We start from the raw sequence: 27,007 nt of genomic DNA, 5'->3' as shown, positions 1-27,007 counted from the left end.
TAATGTAGGCTTTTTTTCTTAAATTTACTATAAGACTCTCATTTTAGTCCATAAAAAGACATAAACGTAATCATAGACCGTTTTAATGCATGTTTTTTTTAATGTTTTATGAATTTTTCTTTGACCAGTATACTTTAGGATAGTGTAATATGTAAAATAAATAAATAAATAATCAAATTTTTGAGAAGTCAGACAATCTGGCGAACTGGTGATTGAAAGCTGGAAAATATTTCAGGGAACAATAAACAAAGTCAGGAACCGAAGAGTGGAAATGAAGGCACCATATTTATTTATAATTTCTCATATTGCATTGATCTAGAGTCCAGTGATAATATATTTTCTCAATTTTAAATTGATGTACACACTTTTTATTTGACATAATGACTGTATATATGCAGTTATAATACTAAAAACTTTTTTTTTTATTATATCTATTTCCTAGATTTCTAAAATTACCAGTGTAAAAACTATGCACATATTTGCATAACATTAAATATGGTCTATCTGTTTTATTCACAGAATATTTATCTCTGTAATAAAATTGCCAATTATTTTTTAACCATATTTTTATATAAACAACATATGTACAGCTTTAGTCTACATCCACAGAGTTTGTTTTTATCACATGCATATTTTACTTTACTGCTAAATGTTCCATTGTTTATTATATTCATTTTCATACTTGTGTATAATGTACTGTCAGCATTTTATAACAATATTTCTTTATCTTAGAGACTAAAGACAGTGAAAAATGTTAGTCATACAGTTGATTAATAAAACACTTTTTTTTCTCAGTCTCCTGAACAATAAGGTTTAACCAGTAGTGCCCATATATTGGTGATTAAGCACACATTAAGTCCAGGTGTCATCAAGATCTTTGTTCAGAGGAAACTTACAAATCAACCAAATATCCATACTTTTGTTGAGTATCTTTACTTGTTCATACAACATTTGCACTGGAAACAAAGGAAAAAGCTGTTTGGCTAGCTGAGAAATGTTGTTGTTCCATAGGAACAGTTTTTGGGGAGTAGTAATAATATACAATATATTATTCAGTAACATGTACAAGTATGTGCTCTGTATGTGTAATACCTTAAAAGCAATTGTCGTAAGTTATTTATTATTAAGGACTCCACGACTGTCATAGCATTTTAGACAAATTAGACATTTTCTTTATAAGATCTGTTTGATTATATCGGCAGAGCTTTTTGTTCGATTGATTTCAGCAGTACCAAAACACAGATTGCATTGAAGAACAAGGCACTTTCGAGGTGCAGATCCTCTTGATCTTTCACAATGAAGTTATTTGTTGTGACATTTGTGTGTTGATTGACTGGGACAGCCAATATCCAATCAGTAGTCAGAAAACAGTCAGTAACCTTGTTTGTTTGGGAATATGAGAAGATGGTGCTGATGATGGGTGTAATCTCTTCCTATCTATCAGGTGATTTCATTTGGTTTGGAAGAGCTCATTGAACTCGTTGAGAATGAGCTCCACGATCTGGTTCTGGAAGACCATGTGCATGGTGATGTTGGACTCCTCCTGTGGTCTCAGCAACGTTGGACCAAACACGATGGCCATACTTTGGACAGACATGCGGTTCAGCTCGCCATGCTCAATCACTCTGTAGGACAGATGGGTGTATAGTCAGAACTGCTTTTCAGCAAATAGACTGAGGATGCATTTAGTACGTCTACAGATTTCCTTGAATGATCTGATCACTGTTGATACTCAAGAGAAATGGAAGTAACAAAATAAAACTAAGACGGTCATCATACTACTGTATGGAAGCCCGTTTCCCCCACTGAATAAAAAAGGTTATTGTGACTCTCACGATTCAGATTTTTTTTGTGAGTTATAAAGTCAGAAGTCAGTCGTAATTCTTAGGAAGAATTGCAAGTTTCTCTCTCAAAATTATGACTTTTTAACTTGTGACTTTATATCATGCAATTCGGAGAAAAAGTCAGAATTGCGAGATAAAAAGTCACAATTACATTTAAAAAAAGTTATTCAGTGGTGGAAACGGGCTTCCATACTTACTGACATACTACACTGAAACTGAATGAAAAATAGGTCCATACTTGCGAAGATGTCTGAAGAGAACCTCCATGGTGTCGTGGTTGGGCAAAGGCAGGTTTCTCACTAGATCTCGAATATATGACACTTTCTGGCTGTAGTCACTCATTTCTAGAAAACAAATACAATTCTTGAGCCCTTAAACATGCTTGAATGAGGTTTTTGTCTTGGAAATTAAACAGTGTATTGTTTTTGTAGATACTCCCTACAGTTTCCATAATAATCAAATAGAGTCAAGTGGAATCATGAATCATTGCAGCGTGCATTGCATCATTTAAAAACGAATCATGACCAAATCAAATTGCTGTCAAAGTAAATATACATCAAGAGTTCTCATGTCAAAAATACATTGCTTTTAATATCTAGCTCTTTATGAAATAAAAGCTTTATGTATATATCATGTGTCAAAACTTAAAGGGACAGTTCACCCAAAAATTAAAATGTTGTCATCATTTACTCACTCTTAAGTTGATCCAAACCAGTTACTTTTCTTATATTAAACATATAATAAGATAATTTGAAGAATGTTAGTAAACAAAGTTGCTGGTAGCCATTGAAAAAAAATATATACAGGTGCATCTCAATAAATTAGAATGTCGTGAAAAAGTTATTTCAAAAAGTGAAACTTTCATATATTTTAGATTCATTGGATGTAAAATAAAACTTATCAAAAGTTTTTTGTTTTAATTTTGATGATTAGAGCTTACAGCTCATGAAAGTCAAAAATCAGTATCTCAAAATATTAGAATATTTACATTTGAGTTGCAATTAATGACATCCCTACAGTATAAATTCCGGGTATCTCTTGTTCTTTGAAACACAATAATGGGGAAGACTGCTGACTTGGCAACCTGGTCTTCCATACCACCTCAGCAGAGCCACAAACTGATCACCTCCATGCCACGCCGAACTGAGGCAGTAATTAAAGCAAAAGGATTTGTTGAGATAGTGAATTGGTGGGTTTTTGGTAAATGTGAGCCTAAATCATCACAAGAACCAAAGACTTAAACTACTTCAGTCTGTGTACATTGAATTTATTTAATACACGAGTTTCACAATTTGAGTTGAATTACTGAAATAATTGAACTTTTCCACGACATTCTAATTTATTGAGATGCACCTGTATATATATGGAAATGGAAATGATTAAATGGAAATCAATGGCTACCAGCAACTGTTTGGTTACCAACATTCTTCAAAATATCTTCATTTGTGTTCAACAGAAGAAAGAATATCATTTATTATTTAATATTTTCACTTTTGGGTGAACTAAAAAAAAAAACATTGATTTTGTTCTCTAAAATAGGACAGTAACACTCACGAATGGCAGCGATGAACCTATCAAAAAAGCTGAAGGGAAAAAGAGGCTCAGGAAGTTCACGCAGGAAAAGCTTCAAAGCTCCTGTGATCACATGAATCTCTTCCCACTGCCCATCCTCCAGATCCAGATCCTCCTCTACAAAAAGAAAGGAACATACAGTTTTATATAGTCAATAAAACAGTATCGTTTATCCACGACTGCTATAACAAATAAATAAATACATTCTGAAAACTTAACCGTTTAAGGAGATTCCACGTGATTTTAACCATTTATATTAATATTGTTTATATGTGACCCTGGACCACAAAACCGGTCATAAGTGTCAAACTTTTTTTTTATTGAGATTCATAAATCATCTGAACACAAATAAGCTTTCCATTTATATATGGTTTGTTATGATAGGACAATATTTGGCCGAGATACAACTATTTGAATATCTGGAATCTGAGAGTGCAAAAATAAATCTAAATATTGAGAAAAACATCTTTAAAGTTGTCCAAATTAAGTTCTTAGCAAAAATTAAGTTGTGATATATTTACAGTAGGACATTCACAAAATATCTTCATGGAACATGATCTTTACTTAATGTCCTAATGATTTTTGGCATGAAAGAAAAATCAATAATTTTGACCCATACAATGCATTTATGGCTATTGCTACAAATATACCCCAGCGACTTAAGACTGGTTTTGTGCTCCAGGGTCACATATTACGTTTATAGCCATTTATGATAAAAATAACTAGAAACATACTTTCACAGCATTGTAAGAAAAACTATATAAGCTCTTTCAATTTGACCTCTAAAGTTCTAAAAATTCCTCCTCATGAGAAGTTTTTAAAAACATCAATTAAGGTGTTTTGGCAGATTGTTACCATGGTAAATGTGTATTTTTCCAGCATTCTATAAATACAGAACAACCCAGTCGTAGTAAACACAGTTAATGTAACTGTGATTATGTGTCTAGCTCTTGTTTACCATGATCAGCTTTATATCGCAGCTTCTGGATGACAGCCAGGTTCCCGCTCACTCTGTAGATTCCATCTATCGCCAGACCTGCACCAGGCAAACAGAATCTGACACTTTAGATAACTTGTCTCACTAATGAACTCGTAAACAGACACCAAAATCAACGCTTACCCCTTTTCTCAACAGATCTGATGCATTTTATCATAAACTTGGGCACGGTTGTGTTTTCCTGATGACAGAGAATGTCTATGTGGCAGCCAAACACATTCTCTGCAAACAAAGTCAAAATGGTTTACTGTGAACACAAGTCCACGAGACTTTGAAAGTGAGTCTTTAATATTTATGTACAGCACTTTAATCACAGCGACATTAATTAAGCTCATGTTGAAAGTCGATACTAACCTTTAATGTAGCCCTTCTCTTTGACTGCCTGCAGGGTGGGCCGCCGCTGGAGGAACTTGCGTAGCTTGGTGCGAACACGGCCTTGTTCTATGTCTATGCTACTCGTAGAACTCAGTCTTGTTGCTGTAAGAATAATATTTTAATTTAATTATATCATTAGTAACAGCAATGTGCTTGATGTGCATCTGATTCAGTTACTGACATTCACTCTTCCTCTCTTTATCTGCAGGCAATGGAGATTTTTCTGGGATATCTTCCACTTCATCCTCTGAGTAATGGCCATGCTCCTGCTGTGAAAGATCACAACATTTTTTAAACATCGTTTTAAGAGCAAACATGATGGGATTTTGGGATTTCCTGTGACGCTGTTTGTGGCACTCACCAGCAGTCTGATGGTGTCCAGAATGATCTTGTGCCAGTCGTGTATGATGCTGTCTGTGTCATACTGTATCAGATACTCAGAGCCGTGACGTGTCTTGAGCTGCTCAGCGACATGGACAGTATTACAGGCTTTATTAGTAAAAAATATGGACTGATATATGCTGACAAGAAAATCTCTGAGGGCAAAAGCCAACAATTACTGGTATCAATGCATGTCAAGGTAATAAATATTAAAATATTTGTGCATAAGATAACATGCTTTGCCACTCCCTTAACTGCAACACATGTTACTAATAGTGCAAGAGTTCTAGCAGCATTTGTGTTTTATTGCCAAAACAAAGGTCGCCAGTGACCAAACCGATCACAATGGAACATATTTGAATTCAGAAAACAAATTCAGTCTTAATTCATGGAAAAGCAATGTAATCAATTTCACAGGATGTAGTCCTTTGTTCATTCATTTTGCATAAGCTATTAAAGGAAAGACTGTGCTGAGTCACAGTGCTCACCTCTAGAACATTCTTCTTGCTTGACTTTTCTTTAGATGCCCATGATAAAGTCGCTCCTTTCAGTTCCACTGTGAACTCTGGGACGATCTGACTGCTCTTGGTCTGTAGGAATCAACCAAAGGCAATCAGTTTATTTTAAATGTGTTCTCTTTAGTAGACTTAATCGACAGATGCTACACTCTACTTAAAAGGTTCTTCACAGCGATGCCATAGAAGAACCATTTTTGGTTCCACAAAGAACCATTCAGTCAAAGGTTCTTTAAAGAACCATCTCTTCCTTACCTTTTTATAATCCGAAGAACCTTCTTTCACCACAAAGAACCTTTTTATGAAACAGAAAGGTTCTTCAGATGTTAAAGGTTCTTCTATGGCATCGTGAAGCACCTTTATTTTTAAGAGTGTACTTCTCAAAATCCATGTTGTACCAGACCAACTAGGGGTGCTGATAACCAATAAACAGTATATATCCAATATCGACTAATATGACACATAAAAAAAAAAAAAAAAGGTCTGATATGATAAAAAAAAATACTGATATGTTACTGATCAATTGTGCATCCCAAATTACTCAGTAAACAGGTTACATAAACTTACAGACATCCCAGCGGGTGTAAATTTAGGGTCTTTGTGGAAAGTGAGTATGCCATCATGGAGAACAGTCCACGACTGCGCCCAGTTCTTCCTGCAAAGACAGCAGCAGCCATTTCAGAGCAGAGACATGTGGTAAAACTCTTTAAAGATCAAATTCTGACTAATCTTACTCTATTCTCAGCATCTGAGCAATATATAAAAGGGAATCTTTATATAAACTACCATTAGCTAAAAGTGTCATTTTCCCAGACCAGGGTTTTCAAGGTAACTGTAGTTATGAGTTGATTGAAAAGCTAATAATTTACATTTTTAATTCATAAAAAATGGAAAATTAAAATAAAAACATTTAATTAAATTAAAAATTAAATAGATTTGTTTTCCTGCATGTTGAAGAACCTGCAGATGTTGTCACATTATTCAAATCTCAGGGGGTACTTCAAGTAAATGTTTTATATTAAATGGTTTTGGTTGACAAGAAAGTTTGGGAATCCCTGCGGTAAAAACTACACAGATTACTAATTCACATGCTTTTTTCTATTACTACTTTAAGTATGACTGTACTGTTTAACCACAGATAGACGCTGTTAGTTTAAGGCCCCACCTCAGCCTTTTTCCATTCTCAGCCACTTTGGTCTTGTTGAGAATCCCAGCCTTCTCCAGTGATGACTGATGAATGCAAAAGACAAGGGGTTGTTTGTTAGAGGGATCGGATTTATTACCAAAAAAAAACATCAAATGAAGGACAAACATAAAAGCTCTTTGTGAATGTTAAAAATATACTATTTGCCTATTTCATAATGAAAAATAAATGAGCTAAATTTCAGAAAACAACAAAACTCAAAAAGGAGCCTTTAAAAATGGTAGCATGTTAAATGAGCGATGACAAAACAGCATGCCAAAAAACAACACACATTTTAAAATGAAGCAAAACTATTTTCTGGACAACAAGCAGTGATGTTAGTTTTCATCTAATGCACGACATGTTAGTTTTGGGACCCCAATGCAGACAACTTAACAGGCCCAATAAACAAGCTCAGGACGCACATGATGAGAATCTGTGCTGTGACTGGACAGGTTCCTCCGCCGCCTTAACTTTTTATCCTTGAGAAAGGGAACACAATCTTGAGTTCTCACTAAATTTTGGACTTCTTTTCAGTTTTGTAGAGCAAATCACATTATATTGCATATTTTTGATAAACGACTAGTTTAATTTTTTACATAAAAAGCACTAAAGTACTTTTTTTTTTAAGTAAAGTAACCTGATAATGGCAGGAAATCGTTTACTTGAGAACAATGGTTTATAATTAGTTTTAGATCATGCACACAAAAGCATTCAATTAGGGAAACTTAACATGAATGAGAGCAAAGTTTCAATAAAATAAGAATGAGACTGTTACACATGAATGAGTTTTGGTGAACTAAATGACATGAGTTAAAAGCGCCACTGAGGGCTGGAAAAAAAATGGTACACACGTAATGCTGTGATTCTGGTGAATTCCCTGAACTTGATGCATCACTGGCATTGTCAGAGGCGATCCGCCTGTGAGACGGGGAAAATTTCTGCAGCAGGAAAACGAGAGAAAGAGAAATAAACGAATATTAGCTGGTGGAAAATGGTACGGTGCGGTGTCAGATCAGGTACCAGATGTTTCCTTCCTTCCTGTTGCGGTCCCTGATGTAAGCTGCGAAAATAGCTGAGAATGAAACGTCTCGAGAGAGAGAACAGTGAGAGGGCATCCCTCACACAATTTGCTGAAACTGTGAAGAAACTTTTTGGTTAATATCTAGCTGTCTCTGACCTCTATAAGGGTTCCGATAAAGGTCAATGATTTACAAAGGACAGGATTTTTTAAAAGTCAAACAACTGTGAATATCTTAAATGATACGAGTGAACAGATCCAGGTTAAGAGTGTCCTGAAACTCACCAGGTCTTCCTGAGATATGTTAAGCTGGGATTGTCTCCAGTTGTTCAAAACAGGTTGAGCATCTTGGTCTGTTCCATTTCCATTGATCGGCTGACCAGGCGGGACTGAAGCCTTTACACAGAGTCAATAAATGTCTTATGAGTTCATACAGGGTTCAGGGTGAGATATGCATTTGTAAAGAATATAAAAATATTTTTATTTGACAAAAAAAATCCCACACACAAATACAGAAACTTAAATGTCCAAATCATACACAGACCTCTGGAAGGCTCCACTGACATTTAGACCCATCTTTTAAGTAGTAATACATCTTCCCTTTGTCATCCTTAGACTGGATCCACTGCGATTGGGAGACAAAATTATGGGTTAATTTATTAAGCAACTTATTTAAAAAAAGAAGACATTATTTACATTCAAATAAAATGATATATTTGAGCATATGCAATGTGGAGATATAGACCTACTACAGAACTATCTGACAAATCTTTCACAAAGATGAACACATTCCTTGCCTCTGGCATGTTCATATATTAAATGCGCTGGCTATTTTGATTTCACTTTTAGCTTCCAATAAGAAAATAGCAACCCCAGCTCCATTTTCAACACCTATAAAATCATCCCCAATGATTGTCTATTAAAATTAGTGCAGACAAATTGGAAAATGTCTGCAGATTCTGTATGGAGTTGATCTGATTAATAAACAACGTCCTCAGTTTTTTTTTGTAATACACACACAGTTGCAGTATCATAAAGTCACCAACAGGGGACACTAATACATACAAAACCAACAGCCATAAATCTGCCACATCTCATTTGAAATCTTATAAATGAAATCAAAAAGAGCTCTTTCATAAATTAATAATGTATTGCTTTAACAACAACAAAAAAAATGCCATTCAGGATTCCACTTAGAAAAGTAATATTGAATAAATAAAACACATGGTTTTGGGCCCTAAGCCAAGAGTCTACGTAGTGTGTGTTGTGATGAACTCTCATTACCTGTTCATGTGAGAGTTCATTTGTGTAGACAGATTTTCCATCGGCCCCTACAGAGGGAGTCCAGCCCACAGGGACGTCTTTATGCATGTCCACAACAGCCCTAGGGATGACGGCGCGCTTGATTTGGGGCAACTGAAAATCCTTAGGGAGCTGAAGAGAAATATGAGAATCCTCACACTGATCTGATGGGTAGTCCTCCTCTGGAAAAGGCGGCTGTGGAAGCAAAAAGTGAACAAAAAACAGGAGATAGAAATCTTTACTCCTAGTTTGGATCAATTTATTGCATCCTTGCAAAGTAAAATTATTAAATTTCTTTAAAATAATCTTACTAAATCACAATTGTATTTTTTCTTTCATTTTTTTATCTTACCGGACTGTTTGCCTCCTTGCCATGACTGAGTGCCTTATCAGTGGAGGACGGAGGTGGTGATGGCTCCGGGGCAGTCCAAGAGGATTGCTTCAAAGCGTGATTATAATAATAATGTCTCCCAGTGGTCTCATCCAAAAGCTGCTCCCAGTCGGAGCCCAGCGAGTGTGCTGAGGACGGGGTGGACACAGGTATGGGGGAGGTCACAGACTCCATACCTGCTCCTGCTGGGGGGCTACGGGGATCAGACCAACTGCTCTGTCCTGTGGTAGGGTGGTAGTAGTACTCCTTACCGCTGTCGTGATCAGTATGGACCTGCCATCCGGCCGAATTGGGCGGGGAGGCGGAGTCCGGAGCAGGACTGAGGGCGATGCCGGGCGATGAGCAAGTTGAAGTAGAGGAGTTTGAAGGGCGAGGAACGGTCTTCTTCAGATCAGTAACATTGGCATACACTGCCGTGGTGGGGTCATTCTCTGTCTGATGAGAGAGAAGAAAGATCATGTTTTGGGTTTAACGCCAGCTTCATAATCTGATGACCATCAAGGTCAAAACATTATAACAAAAGTAAATTGAAGTACTTGAAGTATTTATCAAGTTTTCTATATTATAATCAACTTAAATGAAATTTCACTTGTTTGACTGAATTAGTCAAAAATAGCCCTTACTGTCAGAAAAGGTCCTATGTGCTACTTTGTAAGGCCCAGAGATCTAAAATAATCCGGTGCCAACTTAGTCTGACTAGTTCAACCAAATGCACTTCGTAGCAAATATTGAAAGCATTGCATTTTATATTTCACTGGACTTCTGGAATTCTCTTGCGTAGGTAAGAATTGAAAACCAAGTAAATATTAAGCTTTTATGTACACATACAATTAAACAGACCACATCACACAGAACATGGCACTGACATGACATCATGTCAAAGTGAGGAGTGCATCTGTCTATGTCCCATGCAAGAACTTCCATTATTCATCTGAACAAAGGTCTATAGAAACCTGACGAAATCAATGAGCTATGGGAAGAAAATCCTGCTGGAACCACTCCCTCGATTCAGGAACAACACAGGACGTTTTTTGTGGAATCAAATATCTTGCCAGCTTTCATCTTCAGGCCTTCACTCTTTCTCCCGTTATAGAGTTCTTCAGTGGAACTAGAACAGACCTCTGCACTTAATTGGAAAATTTGCCCAAAATATTAAAAACCAATGAATCACCTCATGTTATTTAAAACATTTTTAGAGTTATATGTGACCCTGGACCACAAAACTTAAGTCACTGGGGTATATTTGTAGCAATAGCCAAAAATACATTGTATGGGTCAAACTTATTTTTTTATGCCACAAATCATTAGGATAATAAGTAAAGATCATGTTCCATGAAGATATTTTGTAAATTTCCAACCATAAATAAATTAAAACTAATTAATTTTAAATAAAAAAAAATATTTTTTGATTAATAACATGCATTGCTAAGAACTTCATTTGGACAACTTTACAGGCAATTTTCTCAATATTTTGATTTTTTTTGCACTCTCAGAATCCAGATTTTCTCGGTCAAATATTGTCCTTTCATAACAAATGATGCTTTCAGAGGATGTATAAATCTCAATTTTGAAAAATTTACACTTATGACTGGTGTTGTGGTCCAGGGTCACATATAAGAATGCTAAGTTGTAAAGACTTAAGAGTACACTTCATAAAGTCACCATTTGTGTGAAAAAGCACAGCCTGGACATTCTGCTAGCTAACTCCTCGAGTTAAAAAAGGCAGTGTTTCAACCATCATGAAGGTGAGCTGCAATTTTCATTTGTGCTAGAACCATCAAGGCATGGGCGCAAAAATTTGTCCAGAAGACTGGTGACCTGCACACCTGTGGAAGCTCATTGGAAACCACAATGTGAAGTCTGAATAAATATCAACAACAGGCCATCCTAATGAAAACCTGTTTGTTTAGTCAAAATGAAAGTTTCTCTGGATACCATGTTCTTCCAAAATGAGGAAGCAACCAGATAATGTGTTTTCCACAGCACACTCTCTGGGGAAGGGAAGCCAAGATCAAAACATAACAATGGGCAGAGGTTTCCGCTACACAATTTGAGAGGAGCGTGATACACACATTATGCTGGAGTGTGGTCCACTTACAAAATGTACGGCCTGATGGAGTATCACAATAAACTGATATATGCATCAGCTAAAAAAGAACCAAAGTACAAATTAATAAACTCTGTCTGTTTACAATGCAGCAAACATTAGTTTATTTTAAGTTTAAAAACATTCTCTCTCTTTCGTTAAATATATAAATTATGATAATGTGTATATTGTAAATGAACAGCATTTTTAATCATATTTGAGCTTTTTGTTCACTAAAATCATGCAGTGTGACTAAGTACAAATAATCTATTAATCTTTTAATTAGTATAAAGTAATACAACTACATATTGAATAATTGTACGAGGATAAGAAAAATGTTATTTTATTTATTATAGCAGGTCACAGCGTTTAATCTTGTCATTTTACATTACTGACGCACTATTTTCCCATTTTGATATTGTTAAAAGCGCTATAAATAAAGAGGACTTGACTTAGCTTTAGATATCTTTGAAAAAAAACAGGACAAATGCACAACAAGCTACGATAATTCATTATTTCCCATAATATTCTCATAGTATTAAAATAACGTTATTCAGTGCATGTAATAGATTTGCATTAACTATAATAAAGGTCATATTGTAATTAAGATCTATAAACATGAATGACCCATTAACAATTACAATTTATTTATGGCTTCAGTTCAAGACTGCAAAGCAAAGGTAAACCATCTGACCCTGTCTTAACTAGCAGTAACAAACTTGGAGTAGAAAATCGTTGGGTAAACAACCATTTCTTTTAAGCAAACAATAGCAGGGTAGTCTGACAAGCACTGATGGAGTCAGTGAGTCCACCTGCGTATCTGTCACAGCATTCCCACAAACCCCAGTCTCAGTCTCACAATGCTGCCTTGTTTACCGCTTACCTTACGAAACCTCAGAAATGTCTGCAGCCTTGGCATAAGCGTATGGCAAGCCTTAAGGATCACCTCTTTTACTTCCATCCGAGCAGTCAGCAAAATAAAGCTACTATCATAAAAAACAAGCCCAGGCGGTCTATCAAAACTTAACTATCGTGTTCTGACCACATATGGTCCCACCTGAAAGGAGCGAGAGTTTCAAAACACCAGATGATCTGGAAAGGCTTTTCTGTTGAACTACAACACAGCTTCTGTTCTGGATAACAGTACAGTACCAGCTGATATACAGTAAGTGTAGGGATTCACAAAAATTGGGAATTTACAAAAAAACATCAGGTTTTAGGGGAGGGGCACATCAGATTATTTGACAGGAAAGCTAAAGGGGATCTCCTGAGGGTCCAACATGCATGTGTGTGTGCACATATACAGAAACCTCAACTGGGAACACAAACTACCTGCTGTGGGTGGAGGGACTCGTGTTAAAATATCATTTCCTCTTGAGGTGGAGTAATGCTAATTAAAATAAACAAACATAATCATTGGCTCGGTAAACATCCTGCGATCTGCAAAAAGGCTACATGGACAACAAACAAGAATTTGAATTAAAATCAAAGCCATGCTTAAAGCAATAACCTTTAGTGTATGCAAAGTCCCAATATCATTTCAATAAGGGAAGTAGTGCTTGCAAACTGAAATCACAAATTTCGTCTCTCACCTTACTTCCTCTTTCCTGCCGAACAAGCTATGTGCGAAGAACTGGGTGAGACAGGATTCTAGTGTAACCAAATCAAGCGGTGAGTTTAGATTAAAGGCCAAAGCTTTGTCATTCAAATAAAACCTCAAAGTCTTTTAGAAACTCACCTGATTTCACTTTAAAGGTGACCCTGTGTGATGATCTGCATTTCACACAAATGCGTTATAATGGATCAGACCTTCTTTTCCAGCATTGCAATTGGAATTGATAGGTTTAAAAACAATGACAACAGGTATGATTTAGCTCAGCTCACAAACTATTGTTATTGCTCATATTTTAGGGATGTTTCTAAACCCACAAATCAAGTTATTAAACTCTGGCATCATGTAGCTCAGCTCAAATAGTCGAGAAGAGGTGTGTTATATATGCAAATTGTTTTTGGCCAATTAATGATAAAATGTCCCAAAACATCCCATAGACTTACTGTACACTAAATGAGGGATCCGAGCCATATCTAGGATATTGTGGCTGGGTGTGTTGCACAGGCAAATAATGTAAATGTACTCTGGTATTTTTATTGAGAAAGCAGAACACTCTACCAGCTTTGGCGTCAAGGAAACTGCATGACCGAAAAAAGTATTGCGGGGTTCAAGAAGGACAACAGCCCAACAAATTAAGCAGTGCTCAGCATTGAGTTCATGTTTTAGAGAAAAATCATTTCTAACACTTTGATTTTGAAATAATCAAAATCCCTCATTCAAATATATTATTCATTTAAACCCACGAACTACAGTAAACTGCTGAAAAATCAATGCACACTATGTTGTTTGGTCAATCATTTATATCGCCTATAGTCTCAAAATAGTCTTATGACGTGACATTCCAGTGTATTTTGACCCTATTCTTGATCACTGAGTTTACGGACCGTTCTTCCTTATGCAACACAAACAATAACAGAAACCAGGAACACTTATAACAAAGTACTTTAAACGATTTAAAAGACTTCCTCATTTCTGTTCACTTAGGTCTGATTAAAAGTATATCTGAATAAATACATGTGTCTGATTAAAAGTAAAAGAATTTGTATTAAACCACATGACACAAATATTAGTCACAAAATAAATCCCACTGATTCATTCAAAGGTTGATCGCAGGTCAAAATATTATCTCAGGTTTTGGCTTGCTCATGTTGTAATTCATATCCAAAAGAGTCAGCAGAATTTATCAACTTGAAATGTAGATCACAAAAATAATTAGAAGGCCATAATAAGCAAGAATTAAACATTCTGCATGCAATTTAATCAATAAATGAAATCCTTACTCACACAGCTTCTATGCAATTCAGAAAGCAAGTGGACTTATCTGCTCAAAACAACCCCACTGGGAGGTCGAAACAGACTGTCTTGAATAATTTGATGCACAAATTAATCAGTTAAATGATTTACCTCAAAGGCAAAGCACAATAAAACTGCTCTGCAGTCTACAAAAGCTCTCCAGCTTAAGATTTCTTTTAAATATAGGCATAGGCCTATTTCAGGTTTAAATGATAAATTAAAACCCAATATTATTTTACACAAAAATATAAAATTTTACCTGGTATTTAAGAGTTTAAGTTCAGTATTGTCCTGTCTAATAAAAACATACAGTAAACACACTGCATGGCAATCATTTAACAGCAATAATGAACCTTGACTTAATGGTAAAACAAGGTGTGGACATTAAGTCCATTTTATATTTATATATCAGTACATTTTTAATTTAAGAGGGAAAAACAGCTGGTTTGCTGATCTCCAAGCCTGTTCAGGTTAGTTTGTTAGCCTGTTGTAGCAATTTTGGGAGATCATCTTAAATAAGGTAGATCAGTAAAAAGAGTTTAGACTGGTTTAAGCTCGTTTTTTAAAGCAGTGTTGCACTTCACAAATGCAAGTAACCAAAGGTGTAGGTATTAAGGCAAGTGTAAAGCTGCTTAGAAACAATATATACTGTGAAAAGCGCAATATAAATAAAACTGTAATGATTCATAGCTTCCTGTAAACAATAGACTATTCGCGCTCAAAGTCGTGGAGTCTAACAAACGCTCTTATTAGAATCATTAAAGCCTTCTAAAAACCATGCGACTCAGTTGAGTTCTGCCTTCATCGCGTCGAGAGCAAGTAAAACAGAAATTGTGTATTCGCAATAATACCTGTCTTTGATTTCCGCTGGACGTCTCGGATGAATCTCACCTGTTCCTCCTCAGAAGAGAGGCGCTTGTGCAGGTGAACTAGGGAGCGGCGACCCAGCTTGCTCTTTATTTTAACTCTTTCTCTCCCAAACGCACAGCGTTTTATGGTTCACACGAAGAATATTTGCGGTGTAAACCGAAAGTGGTGTATCCTTTGTAAGTTTATTCCTGCATTTATCTCTTAACAGTATCCAGGCCATCTGCCACGCTCATGGACGAGGCTGAGGACACGACACGGTTGGCTGTGTATTCACACAGTGCCATGTGTGGGTAGAGGGTGGGAGTGCTTCTGAACTTGTTTGGGTTTAAAGCACTGAAATGAGATTTGAAGGCCTTCAGGAAGAACTCCTCCTTTGTTTTGTAAACGTGCCAGTGGCTGAGAGGCATTTGACCAGCTGTCATATGTTCTCTTGCTTGTTGCCAGTAGACAAATAGAGGTATAATTACAATAGCTTATAGTCATATAGTGACTTGGTAAAAGTTTGCGCTTAGTGATAGAAATATGTTGATGTTCCCTTAATACCAGAATTGAGCTCATGGTCATTCTCGGGAATTATAGCCTCTGTCATCAGAGGACCTTCAGATAGGCCATATTTGTATATCTGGTTTTGTGAGAAACATTTTGTCTGCAACTGATGTAGACAGTCTAACAATGGCTCTGAAACCTGATACAGGTGCACTGAGAGCTCCCCTTCATTTCCAAACACATTCCTAGCTATTCCCAAACAAGAGTGGAACTGCACTGATTCTCGTTAGATCTGCAAAGGGTTACTGACCGAGTTAGGAACAATTAAGCATACAATGCATATAAATAGTACGCCAAATAAAAACCAAAACTGACTTTGACTTTGGCGTGCATATGATACGCATCTACCCCACAACCCTAATCCTGCCCACTGCGTTTCATATACACGCCAAAGGCAATTTTTTTGCATATCAGTACCACATGTTTTTGTTTTTATTTGGCGTAGGCCTACTATTAATAGCACTTTCGTGAGATCTGGGGGCTGTTTCATAAAACTAGTTTAGCAAATAACCCAGGCTTATTTCAGTTAGTCTGACCTATTTTGAACCAAATCAACTGACAATAAATCAGATTAACTGAAATAAACCTGGTTTATTTGGTAAACTTGTTTTATGAAACAGGTTGACTTAAATGCTTTGAAATGTGTTTAGAGAAACTGAGAACATGAGAATAAACTACTAGATTCCCTGGAATTTTGTACAAATGCTGAAATTCTGTTATGAAAATGAACATTTTATATTTAATCATTTTTCTATAGAAAGCTATTTTTGTAAAAAAAAAAAAGAAATAGGCCAAACTCTTTCACTCTCGCTCTCCATCTGTCTCTCTCCTCCCACAAAGTTTCAGTGGCTTTATGACAAACAATTTAAATTACCAGTGTAGTAGAGAATGAGACCATTTGAAAATGACAACAAAACCCCCTCTCTTTCTTTCATACTCAGTCTTTATCTCCTTCTCCCTGGCTTTCTGATGAATTACAAGCTTCAGGATCATTTCTTGTTTTTGAAACTGAGAATCTGAAAACATCTGTGCTAACAATAGTTGCCTTGCAGCTACAACACCAAGCCGGACTCAAATCCCAACAGTGTCCCAGGAGAGTAACGTTCCCCTTTGAGGTATACATGCAAAAAGCCAAATAATACCTTTTTTCTCTACCACCACAAATGTATTCTGAAACAAATAACTCTCACATTATATTTCAGGTTTGAATTTGATTGAAAACATTGCCTGCTATAGAAGTGAGATGCATTTCTATTCTGTATTCTTTAAGAGACAGTTGACACAAAAGAAAGCCTAACCCGGTTGTGACATGCCCTGTTGCTATTATTATTTGAACTCTATGGCACAGTGTGTCCAAACCTCTAAAATTTGCTCAAACACACACACACAAGAAAAAGGGATGGGCACCCTGATAGCTTGTAAGCCACAGGCAAGTGCATTACAAACATAGTCAATGCAAATAAAAATGGAAACTGGATTATTATGTTTTCTTTGGATACAGTTTGTCAGTTTGCAGGGTAGTGGCTATCATGCTGTTACAGTAGCTATGTACACATGGTTTTTATAGGATGAGAGTTCTAGATGTCTTTCATAGGCTAAAACACAGGATTTACTGCACTATATCCTTCCCTTACTGTAGGAAAAGCTGTAATATCCTGTTCTGATGTCACATAGGAGGGCGTTATTGCTAAGCGGCTCTCTTTTATTTCCCATTGTTTCCTGTGCTTTGTTTAACGTGGCTCTAAAAACAGCTGAGTAACTACTTCTTAAGTGGACAAAATGCCACGTTGATGGTGACCTGATCACATTAAGTTGGCTGTCTGTAAATTATGTTAGTGAAAGTAGAAGATTATGTGTGCAAGTTCGTTTATAGTGAAACTCAGTTCTGAAAGAAAAATGCACTGCTTTGCTTTGATTTATGCCAACATCGCCTCCTAGTGGCCCACTTTGATAACTTGCCCAAACATTTCCTTTGATACACACTTCTACTGCTTTCCCTCATACGGATTTTTGCCCTGTTGCGTACCAATACTGCCAAGAGGAGATAGTATATGTGTCAAAAATACACTGTTTAAATGTCAAAAGCCATTATTTACTCCAATACAGAACTTGTAATGTCTGTATGATGATATTCCATTCTAACTAAATTTCATACTTTTCTCTGTCCAAGACAGTAGACAAATTTTAACATTACATTGTATGTGAAAGGCAATGATGTAACTGGGTTTAAATGATTTATCACATCTTTTAGCATCAGCATTGGTTGTGTTTGTACAGAAACAGGTCAGTATGGTTTAAGGAACTGTTAACAGTGAAATTTTGAAAGAGAAACCAATGCTTCAAAGAGGATTTGAAAACAAGATTTCTTGCTTTCATCAGCAGACCCTGTAAAGCTGTCATCTGTAAGGCATGCATGATCTTCAAAACTTCAAGACTCTTTAACTTTGTTAATTCAAAGTTTGACTAGGGATCGTTCACCAAAAAATTAAAATTACCCCATGATTTACTCAACTTAAGCCATCCTAGGTGTATATGACTTTCTTCTTTCAGACGAATACAATTGGAGTTATAATTGGATGGATGCCCCCCCCCATTCACTGCCATTATAAATCTTGAAAGAGCCAGGACATTTTTTAATATAACTCCAATTGCATTCATCTGAAAGAAGAACGTTATATATACTTAGGATGGCTTGAGGGTGAGTAAATCATGGGTTCATTTTAATTTTAGATGAAATATCCCTTTAAGAATTACACTTGTTGCAGTCAAATTTCAATTCATTTACATTCTGTTTCCCTAAATTTGCTGCCTTAAAATTCTGGAAAGGAATAAGAATTTAAAAGGCATTCTCATATAGCTAAAACTGTACCTTTATTGGTGGATCTGAGCACGATGTGTTGGTCTGAGGGTTTGGCAATCCAGCAGGTGCTTTGTCTGTCAGTGTGGACAGGTCCAGATTCAGATCCGATATGGATTCATAAATATTCTCAGAGTCTGGAGATGGCAGTGGTTCTGAGCTAGAGCTTTCACTTTCTGGCTTTATTGGGGATTCCAGCTCGGGAGACTTCGTGTGAGGTTTGGTCTCATTTAGGTTCTTGATGACGGGGAGCTCCACAGGTTTGACAGGGATGGGTTTATGGAGCGGGTCAGCTGGGCTGAAGCTAGGCACTCGAAACTTATCAGGCACCGTTTCAGTGCAAGAGCCGAACAGCAGATTGGTTGCTTGACTCATCCTCTTCTTCTGTTGCGATGAGTCTGAGGAAGAGACCGTGTTCAGGGAGATGAGGGAGTCTGAAGGTCTGCCATGTTTGTAAGAAGGAGGCTCGTGTAAATCCAAAGGAACTCCAAATATAGACATACGGTTTTCTGTCTTGTGGTAATTCCCTTTGGAGCGAGGTCTAATTGTCACCTCATCGGATTTGCGGGCCTCTGTGATGACAGGCACCGCAGGCTTCACATTAGGGCCTGGAGGCTCTCTGAAGTCTAGCGGTGAAGGGATGTTGGGTGGAAGCTCCTTGACATATTTAGCAGGGATAAAAAATGGCTTGGCTCGTTCATCTTTGCAAACATGCCACCAATGATCATTTGTTTTGGCCAGGAGGATGTAGCGCTCGTTGGGTTTAATGTACACCATGTGACCATCCCGGCCCTCGTATTCATATTCAAACTCCACCAGTACCAGGCCCAGACTGTGCAAGGACGTCATCTTACCCGTCTCACCCATTCACCACTTGAGCGAATCAAGCTGGAATCAAGGCTCAGGAAAGGCCCTCCTGTGGGTAGAAAACAAATGAGAGGATTATAAAAAGCAATTTGAGCAGAAGACACGGATTACTGTTTATTTGCTGCCTCACATTTGAGTCATGAGCAAAGGGCACCTGCTGTTTAAATGCAAAAACAACAGCACTTTAGCTGACCTTTCTACAAGTCCAGCTGTTCAGACTTTGCCCATCAAGCCTAATTCTATCAATATTATATCATTTTGCTCCTCGCACAATGGTACATACATAGAAACAAAGTACACTAGAAATTGCTAGTAAAATACAAAGAAACAGCGAGTCCTTTTTTTTTTACTTCACCATAGGACTGTGTATAAATAAATAAATACAAATTTTGAAAGGGTCTGTTGCAAAATTGTGTTGCCGTGGTGAAGTCACTGCTAATTCTAATCAAGCACAGTATTTCATTGCATCGGTATCACATTCTAAGAGCTCTGAGTCATTTTTAACTAACAGTGGAGACCTCTAACCTACACCTTCTGTCAACAGCTGATGTTTAACCTAAGAGAATTAAGGCAGGCAACTGTGAGATGGTGCGCTGATATGGACCAATAACTGAGGTTAAATGCCCCAGTTCTGATCAGTGACCTGAAGCAACCAATCAAGCATGACCTCCACAGACCCACAAGAAAGATCAGAGCACCTTTTTTGAATACAGTAGTAATTCAAATCACATTATAATTACACTCATTTTATATATATATTTTAAGTTATTCGTATTAAATTTATTAGTATTACATCAAATGATGCATATGTGTCTAAAGGATTATATTAATTGACAGTTTCTCGGTTTACAGAGTATTTAAAGTACTTAAAGATATTCACCCTTGACGCAGCAGCAGTTTAATGTTTGCTCAGTGAGCTCTATCACTTGGTAATCTTTTGAATGTGGTTTGACTACTGCCTGTAAAGGAAAGGAAGTTGACTGTAATACAAAAGACATCTAACAGCTTAGTGTCAGTAATCAAAGTGCTATTTGGAATCAGCTGCCAGCAATTTATGTAGAAATTCGCATCTGAGATATAGACACAGGATATTATGTCACTGACATTTTAAAGAACATTGATTGATCTGATTGCCAAAGCACTGGATGTGTCACCTCTAATGTAAATATTACATTGCTGCACCTTTGTTTTTTATTATTTGATGACCACTATCACTTGATATTTTTAAAAGTCTAGTTTTCGTGGTGGCTGTTTTTAAAAGACTTCCTTCCTCTTGCATGTCTAATACAAAGAGAGAAAGAAAGGAAGACATGCTGCAAAGTCAGCAACAAAAAAGAGCTTTCTACTGATTTGAGATGCGTGTGTTCCGTATATATCTATGGTCATATAAGTATATGCATGGTTGTCTAAATAAATGTGAAACTTCAGAACTTGGTCAGGAGCTTCCTGTCATGCTAAGATGTCAAGTCCCTCAACTCCAATGTGCTATGTTCCTTTTAAACATCCAGTTTGTAGTAGCTGTTTGAAGCGGTGTCAAATCAAAGCAAGCTTGCTTCTTCAATCAAACAATTCTCCAAGGATCTTAAATGCAGTTCTTTTATCTCTAGTCACAGCACTGATTCCATGGAGATGCATATGCTCTGTGTGTGGCTCTTTCAACAGATAAGCAGCATTTCAGACACTATTGGGGCAAAATAGACCTATATAAATATTTTTTAAATAATTATTTTAATCTTATACAAATCATGTATGAAATACATTGAGTATTTGCTGTTCAATCACTTAACATAGATGTATGTAAGCTAATATTAAAAGGTCGTCTCAAGAATGTCTTGTCAGACCTGATGTCTTTATTATATGAGAGTGAGTGACGTAGTTGTTATATGAGACTTGGGATTTTAAAGTTATTGTTTTTAAAAAGTTTAAAAAGCTTTGATGTTTGAGATATTTGTATTTAGTTTGTATTTCATCATTCAAATTCCAACTTCAAATGGGACAGTTCAGTTCATTTTCCAACTCATGAATTAAAAGGAAGCCAATTTTTCAGATTTACAATGTCTGAGAAACTCTCAAAAGTTCATTTGTGAGATATGTAAAGCACTTTATGTCAGCCTTACAGCCTGAAATGTAATGTATATTGCAACTATTATATCTTACAAAATGATTTGTCATTTATGTGTCACAGAAAGATGAATTTAATAACTAGTTTAACAGCATCACACCACTGGAGACTGGAAATCGATTGCCTTACAATGAAAAAATAAGGCACAATCAAGTTTGGCTCTTAGCCAAACGAAAGGAGAAAAACCTTTGTAGTCTGTAGTAGCCTCTTGCCAAAACAACAACAGCTGCTGTCAAGTCAAGTCAAGACAAGTCTCCTGAGAGTCAGACAAGATGAAGAAGCACCACCCTTGCACATCTTACCAAGAGAGTTTGTAGACAAATACAGCAGTCTTTTCTTAAATGGGGAAGTAAACAGAAGGCCAGACCACCTCCTCGCTTCGTAAACCAAGGAGTGGCAATACATCGAAAGGAGGCCTTGTGGTCTACCAAAGGGGAGGATATTGCATAATCCAAGAAGGAAGTGGCCAAAATCACCGTTATACATTTGATTCCGAGAATGCATCTTCTCCATACTGATTTGCAGTTACTGTATATCAACTTACATCTCAGACTGGTTACTTAATGTATTTCACAAACAGTTCAGCTTTTAAATGGGGAGCCAGAACCTGTCTGACAACTTTCGAGCAAGGAGTTAAACAGCAGTGGAGCAAAAATGAGAGAAACATCAATGCGTGATTCATCATGTTGGAGGAGTTTAAAAAGAAATCACCTTGGAATCTGCTCAAGCTGTATTAGGGGGGGAGGTGTGTCCTTTCAGTTGAAAATGGCTGTTAGCGTAGAACAATTGGAGGAGGCCGTTCCCATTTAAAAACTGTTTAAATACGGAAACTCCTTGTTTTTCTGTAGCCTGGCTTGATTTGACCTTGCTGTGCTGTCTGGTTCTCCAACAGGATGTTCACGGCAGGGGAAAATGGGATTTTATGTGATGTGTTCACTCACCCCAGCACCCGGTCATTTTTAGAATTAGATTTAGGGCTCTCCTAACACTTCTTATTATCTCATCTCACATATAGTCAGCCCAAGGTTTTCAGCATCCATATTATGTTTTGAATAGTCTTTGTATGTATTTCATAGCCTATCAGGTATCCGGAACCAAAAAAAAAATACAATAACAAAAAAATATATATATTTTAAAAGCCATTTTCCTTGTTACATTTTTTTTTTGAGCCAGAGACTGTATATGCAATGTTAAAAGAATTCTTGAACCATGTAGTTAACGATTTGAGTGATGTACAGACTGGCTGGAATATACATAGAATAGAATAGAATAGAATAGAATAGAATAGAATAGAATAGAATAGAATAGGTAAGTGCTAGTGTTAATTGGTCAAGTGCTGGAGAAAAAGATGTCTTTATATATTTTTAAAAAATGGCTAAAGACTCAGCTGCTCAAATTGATTTAGGCAGGTCATTCCTGCCCAAAAGTCAGAGCCAGTTTGCAGATTTGACTTGACAGCAGATTTCATACAAAGTCATGTCGTGTATAATGGTCACATCATTTTTTTTGCGTCCGACTCTGATTCCATCTAGTTTTTAGATTTTAAACATGTTTGATATTATCAGGTGATTTTAGACCACATTTTCATTTGTCATGTGCCTCCTAGTAGCATTGCACACGTTTCTGTGTGAGTTTGTTGTGATCGGAAGGACTTTAAAGTCTGGTAGAGTACGATTCTCAGTCGTTTAATGTATGATGCTAAGTTTTCCTGTTCAGATTTTAAAAGTCGTGTAGTGTATTCCAGCCTTAATGTGTTTTTGTTGAAAATGATCAAATCTAATTTGTGGGCATTTAAACATTCACCTGGTTTGATGTCAGTGATCTCCAACTTCAGTGTCTGTATAAAACATGATGGAAAACAACAAGATGAAAGCGGAGGAGATATTCAGCAACCAACAACTTTTCACTTAAAAATAAAGGTTCCAAAAAGGGGGTTTTGCAGTGATACCATTTTGGGTTCCCCATAAAATTTTCTTAGTGTGAAGAAAATTCAAATAATCTAAAGAACCTTTTGTGCATTGAAAAGGTTCCATGTATGTTAAAGGTTCTTCATGGGACTATGGATGCCAATAAGGAACCTTTATTTATTTATTTTTCTTTCTTTCATGTAGCTATCATACAATTTCAGAAAACTTGGAATATAGTGAATAATTCATATGGACTACTTTTACAATTCTTTTTCTTTCTGTTTGGGTCACTAATCTATCTGCTTTTGCCGTAAGGAAAAGAACAGTCTGGACATTCTACCTCACATGTCCCATGAAAGAAAGAAAGGTGAGTAAATGACAGAATTTTCCAAAGTGAACCATTTGGCCAATCTCAGATGTGTACAGTTAAAATGTCCAAACAAAACTTGCTTTGCTTTCAGATTTTAACCCACACAAAGCAATGGCCTCAGAAAGTCAGAAGGGTTATTCTGAGGTGTGCGCACAGCGAAGACCTGAGGGAGAAATGAGATTCTCTTCAGAATGCGCAGTGTACTCGGATAGCTGTACCAGATCTGCGGTGTTCCAGTTTTCCTCCACACCCACACCCACCAACCCAGTCACCTCAGGAATGCAGAAAGAGTACTGTGCAGTTTACACAACAAAATAAATTGATAGTGCTTATCAATTTAAAAACTCCTATCCTTATTACAGATTCAACACATAAAGCGACAAAAAAATCAAGTGCTGCTTAAGAGTACGCACTGATTTACTGGTCTCAAATCGCTGCGTAAGATGGCTCACTTCGCCTTTTCTTTGTAAACTGCAACAAGCTGCTATTTATGTCCTCGGATAGCCATGTCATGCAACACGACAGGAAAAAGGAAGGTAGCTCTTAGAGGTATCTCAGACTTTAAAGAAAAGTCATAAGACTAAAAATAAAATGCATAGTACCTCAAGACAGAATGAATAATATGTACAACTAAAGTAACCAAACTAGTACTCATTAAATTTGAAATAGTTTACCTGCCGAGGCAGGATCTGCGCACCATCTTCTCCACACCTTTGTTTCTCTCTCTTCTTCTTCAAGTTACATTTGTAAGATCCGTCTCCTGTTTGTTTTCTTTTTTCTTTAAATCTCTTTTCCTTCCTCGGCCCGCTTAATGTCTTAGACAGGCTTCAGTCGTTCCACCTATAGCTCAAAGTCCCAGCTCTGACAGTTGTTGCTCAGGGCCAGTGTGTGTCCGTGTGTGTATATGGGCGGGTGTGTATACACGCTAGAGCTTTGTGCCAGTTTCAGCTTGCCTGCCTCCTCTGTCTGCATTCATTTCCTGTTCCAGTGCACACATCTCAGCTTCAGAAGAGCAAGACAGTTAGCAACAGGAAGAGAGAGAGAAAAAGAGATGAGGGTATGGTTCAACTGAATCATAAGGAAGAAAAACCTTACAAAATTATTAACCAAGCAATAAAGCATTACTCTGTTATGATGTTCCTTATCAAATAGGTGCATCTGTCTCACTTTCTGCAATGTTACCATGTAGTTCAAACTGTGTTGCACCTGATCAACAAATCAGGTCACCGGAAAGTTGGTGGGTGAAATCAATTAACAAAACCAGCAGACAGGAAAACATGACAGAGACTACAACTGACAGGAACTTAGAAATTGCCTTCTCACCTGCAAAAAGAAAGTTCTGCTTTCATCGCTGTTCACTCACGTGAGTACACGTTTCTTGACATCTTTCCGGTTCTAATGAGCAGTAAAACGGTATTTTTAGGCTAACCTAAATCTCAGAGAGATTCCCTTTAGTCTCATGCACCACTGAATGAAAAACATCAACTATTGCAAGAGCTCTCCATGCAGTTTCTATGAATAACAGCCAGTGGTTGATTCACACCCATTTGGGCTCTGGTGGTTTCTTCCCTCCCTTCCAGTTTGCACAACCTCTGATCACTTTTAGGCTTCACAGAACTGAACTACCACTAAATATAATCTCGTTCTGAGCACTGAGGATGAAAGCGGAACCTAGAGGTTAGTAAACACCCTCAGCAAGCATGTTTTCTGGGTGGGACAAGAGAAGATTTACTGATGCCTTTGGACTCTGTACTTTCAGTGATGTTCCATTTGGGCATGCTCTTGGAATGCTGTCCTGGAATAAACGGTTAATATTACATTTTTTTATGATAAAGAGATGAATCAGCTGCAGTTAGGTCATAAAATAATGTTCTAGTTACTCATCGTTGTTTAGTGAGCACATAATGGACAGTTAAACGTCACATGGTGCATTCAGCATGGTTGTAAACATGGAGTGTGTCGAATGCAACATCAACAATTTAAACTAAAATATTTATCAAAATGTATTATTATAAAATATATTACTTATTATGCAGCCAAACTATTATTACAATTACATATTACCATATTTTATAAAAACCATTTACAAAACAGTTAGAAAAGCTTACATTTATTGGAAAGTGACACTGTCTCTGTCGTGGCCTATATGTCTGTCTTTCTTTCTCCCTGCAGTCCTCCCTCTTCCTCATCCTCTGGAAGGAAACTCCATCTTTCCTGTTCAGTAAGCCAGTCACATAAAGTTTCCTCTACTCAAACTATCTCATTTCCTGTGGAGGGTTCACGTGTCCTTGCCCCAATCCCACTCTGGAGTAGAGGACAGGTAGTATGTCAATGACTGAGACATGATCACAAAGGTACTGTAGGTGGTGTGCAACTCTGCTGAACTCTTGAACAAGTATAAACATGTCTCAGTAATCTGTATCTGTGACCATTTTTTGTTCAGTTAAGGTAGAATGACAGATTGAATGCAGACTGATTTTGTAATCTAGCAACACAATATTTTTCAGACTGAAGTAGGCTACCTTTTGCTCCTCAGTCTATTGCACTTCAATGAATACAACAGTTTTTATAAATTCAGGCAGTTGAGCCATAAGCACAAACTAGTGGTGTATGAGATAAACATTTATACTAAACTTTCTTATTTGTCCATTTATATCAAGCTATACAGTGTTACAGGACAGTTAGATTATGAACAATACAACAGGTAAATAGCCTAGGTGTAGATAGGTGTCAACTAACACGGTTTCTAATGAGCACAAACGTTGTATGTAAATGTAAAACATAAAGGCAAGAATCTGAGAGTTATTGTTTAATCAAGACAGCGATTCTGTTCTGCCCCCTACCGACTGAGCTTTGCAATAACGCGAGGGTAATAAAAGGAAATGATTTTAGATAT

The 27,007-nt window shown here is 36.9% G+C and overlaps 1 protein-coding gene across 2 annotated transcripts; it reads right to left on the bottom strand.

Moving 5' to 3' along the window:
• Positions 1-265: 265 nt before the first annotated feature.
• Positions 266-25,172, bottom strand: LOC306859257 (rho GTPase-activating protein 27-like). Of its 2 annotated transcripts, XM_079400209.1 has the most exons (19): positions 24,786-25,172; positions 18,858-19,761; positions 9,543-10,016; positions 9,173-9,385; positions 8,433-8,513; positions 8,174-8,284; positions 7,722-7,808; positions 7,293-7,349; positions 6,850-6,914; positions 6,252-6,339; positions 5,658-5,759; positions 5,150-5,248; positions 4,970-5,057; positions 4,768-4,890; positions 4,537-4,635; positions 4,375-4,452; positions 3,399-3,533; positions 2,083-2,188; positions 266-1,625 (listed from the first exon to the last, which is right to left on the bottom strand). In XM_079400209.1, the coding sequence occupies exons 2-19, from the start codon at positions 19,710-19,712 to the stop codon at positions 1,451-1,453; spliced, it is 3,036 nt and encodes a 1,011-aa protein (XP_079256335.1). In that variant the 5' UTR covers positions 19,713-19,761; positions 24,786-25,172; the 3' UTR covers positions 266-1,450. The 2 variants fall into 2 exon arrangements, with proteins under 2 accessions (XP_079256335.1, XP_079256336.1); XM_079400210.1 differs by lacking the exon at positions 7,293-7,349 and having other exon boundaries at positions 24,786-25,079.
• Between the last annotated feature and the right edge of the window lie 1,835 nt (positions 25,173-27,007).

The sequence above is a fragment of the Barbus barbus genome (genome assembly GCF_936440315.1).
Source record: "Barbus barbus genome assembly, chromosome: 3".
Classification (NCBI taxonomy): Eukaryota; Metazoa; Chordata; class Actinopteri; order Cypriniformes; family Cyprinidae; genus Barbus; species Barbus barbus.
The sequence above is the reverse complement of the archived record's forward strand: the minus strand, read 5'-3'. Positions and strand labels throughout refer to the sequence as shown.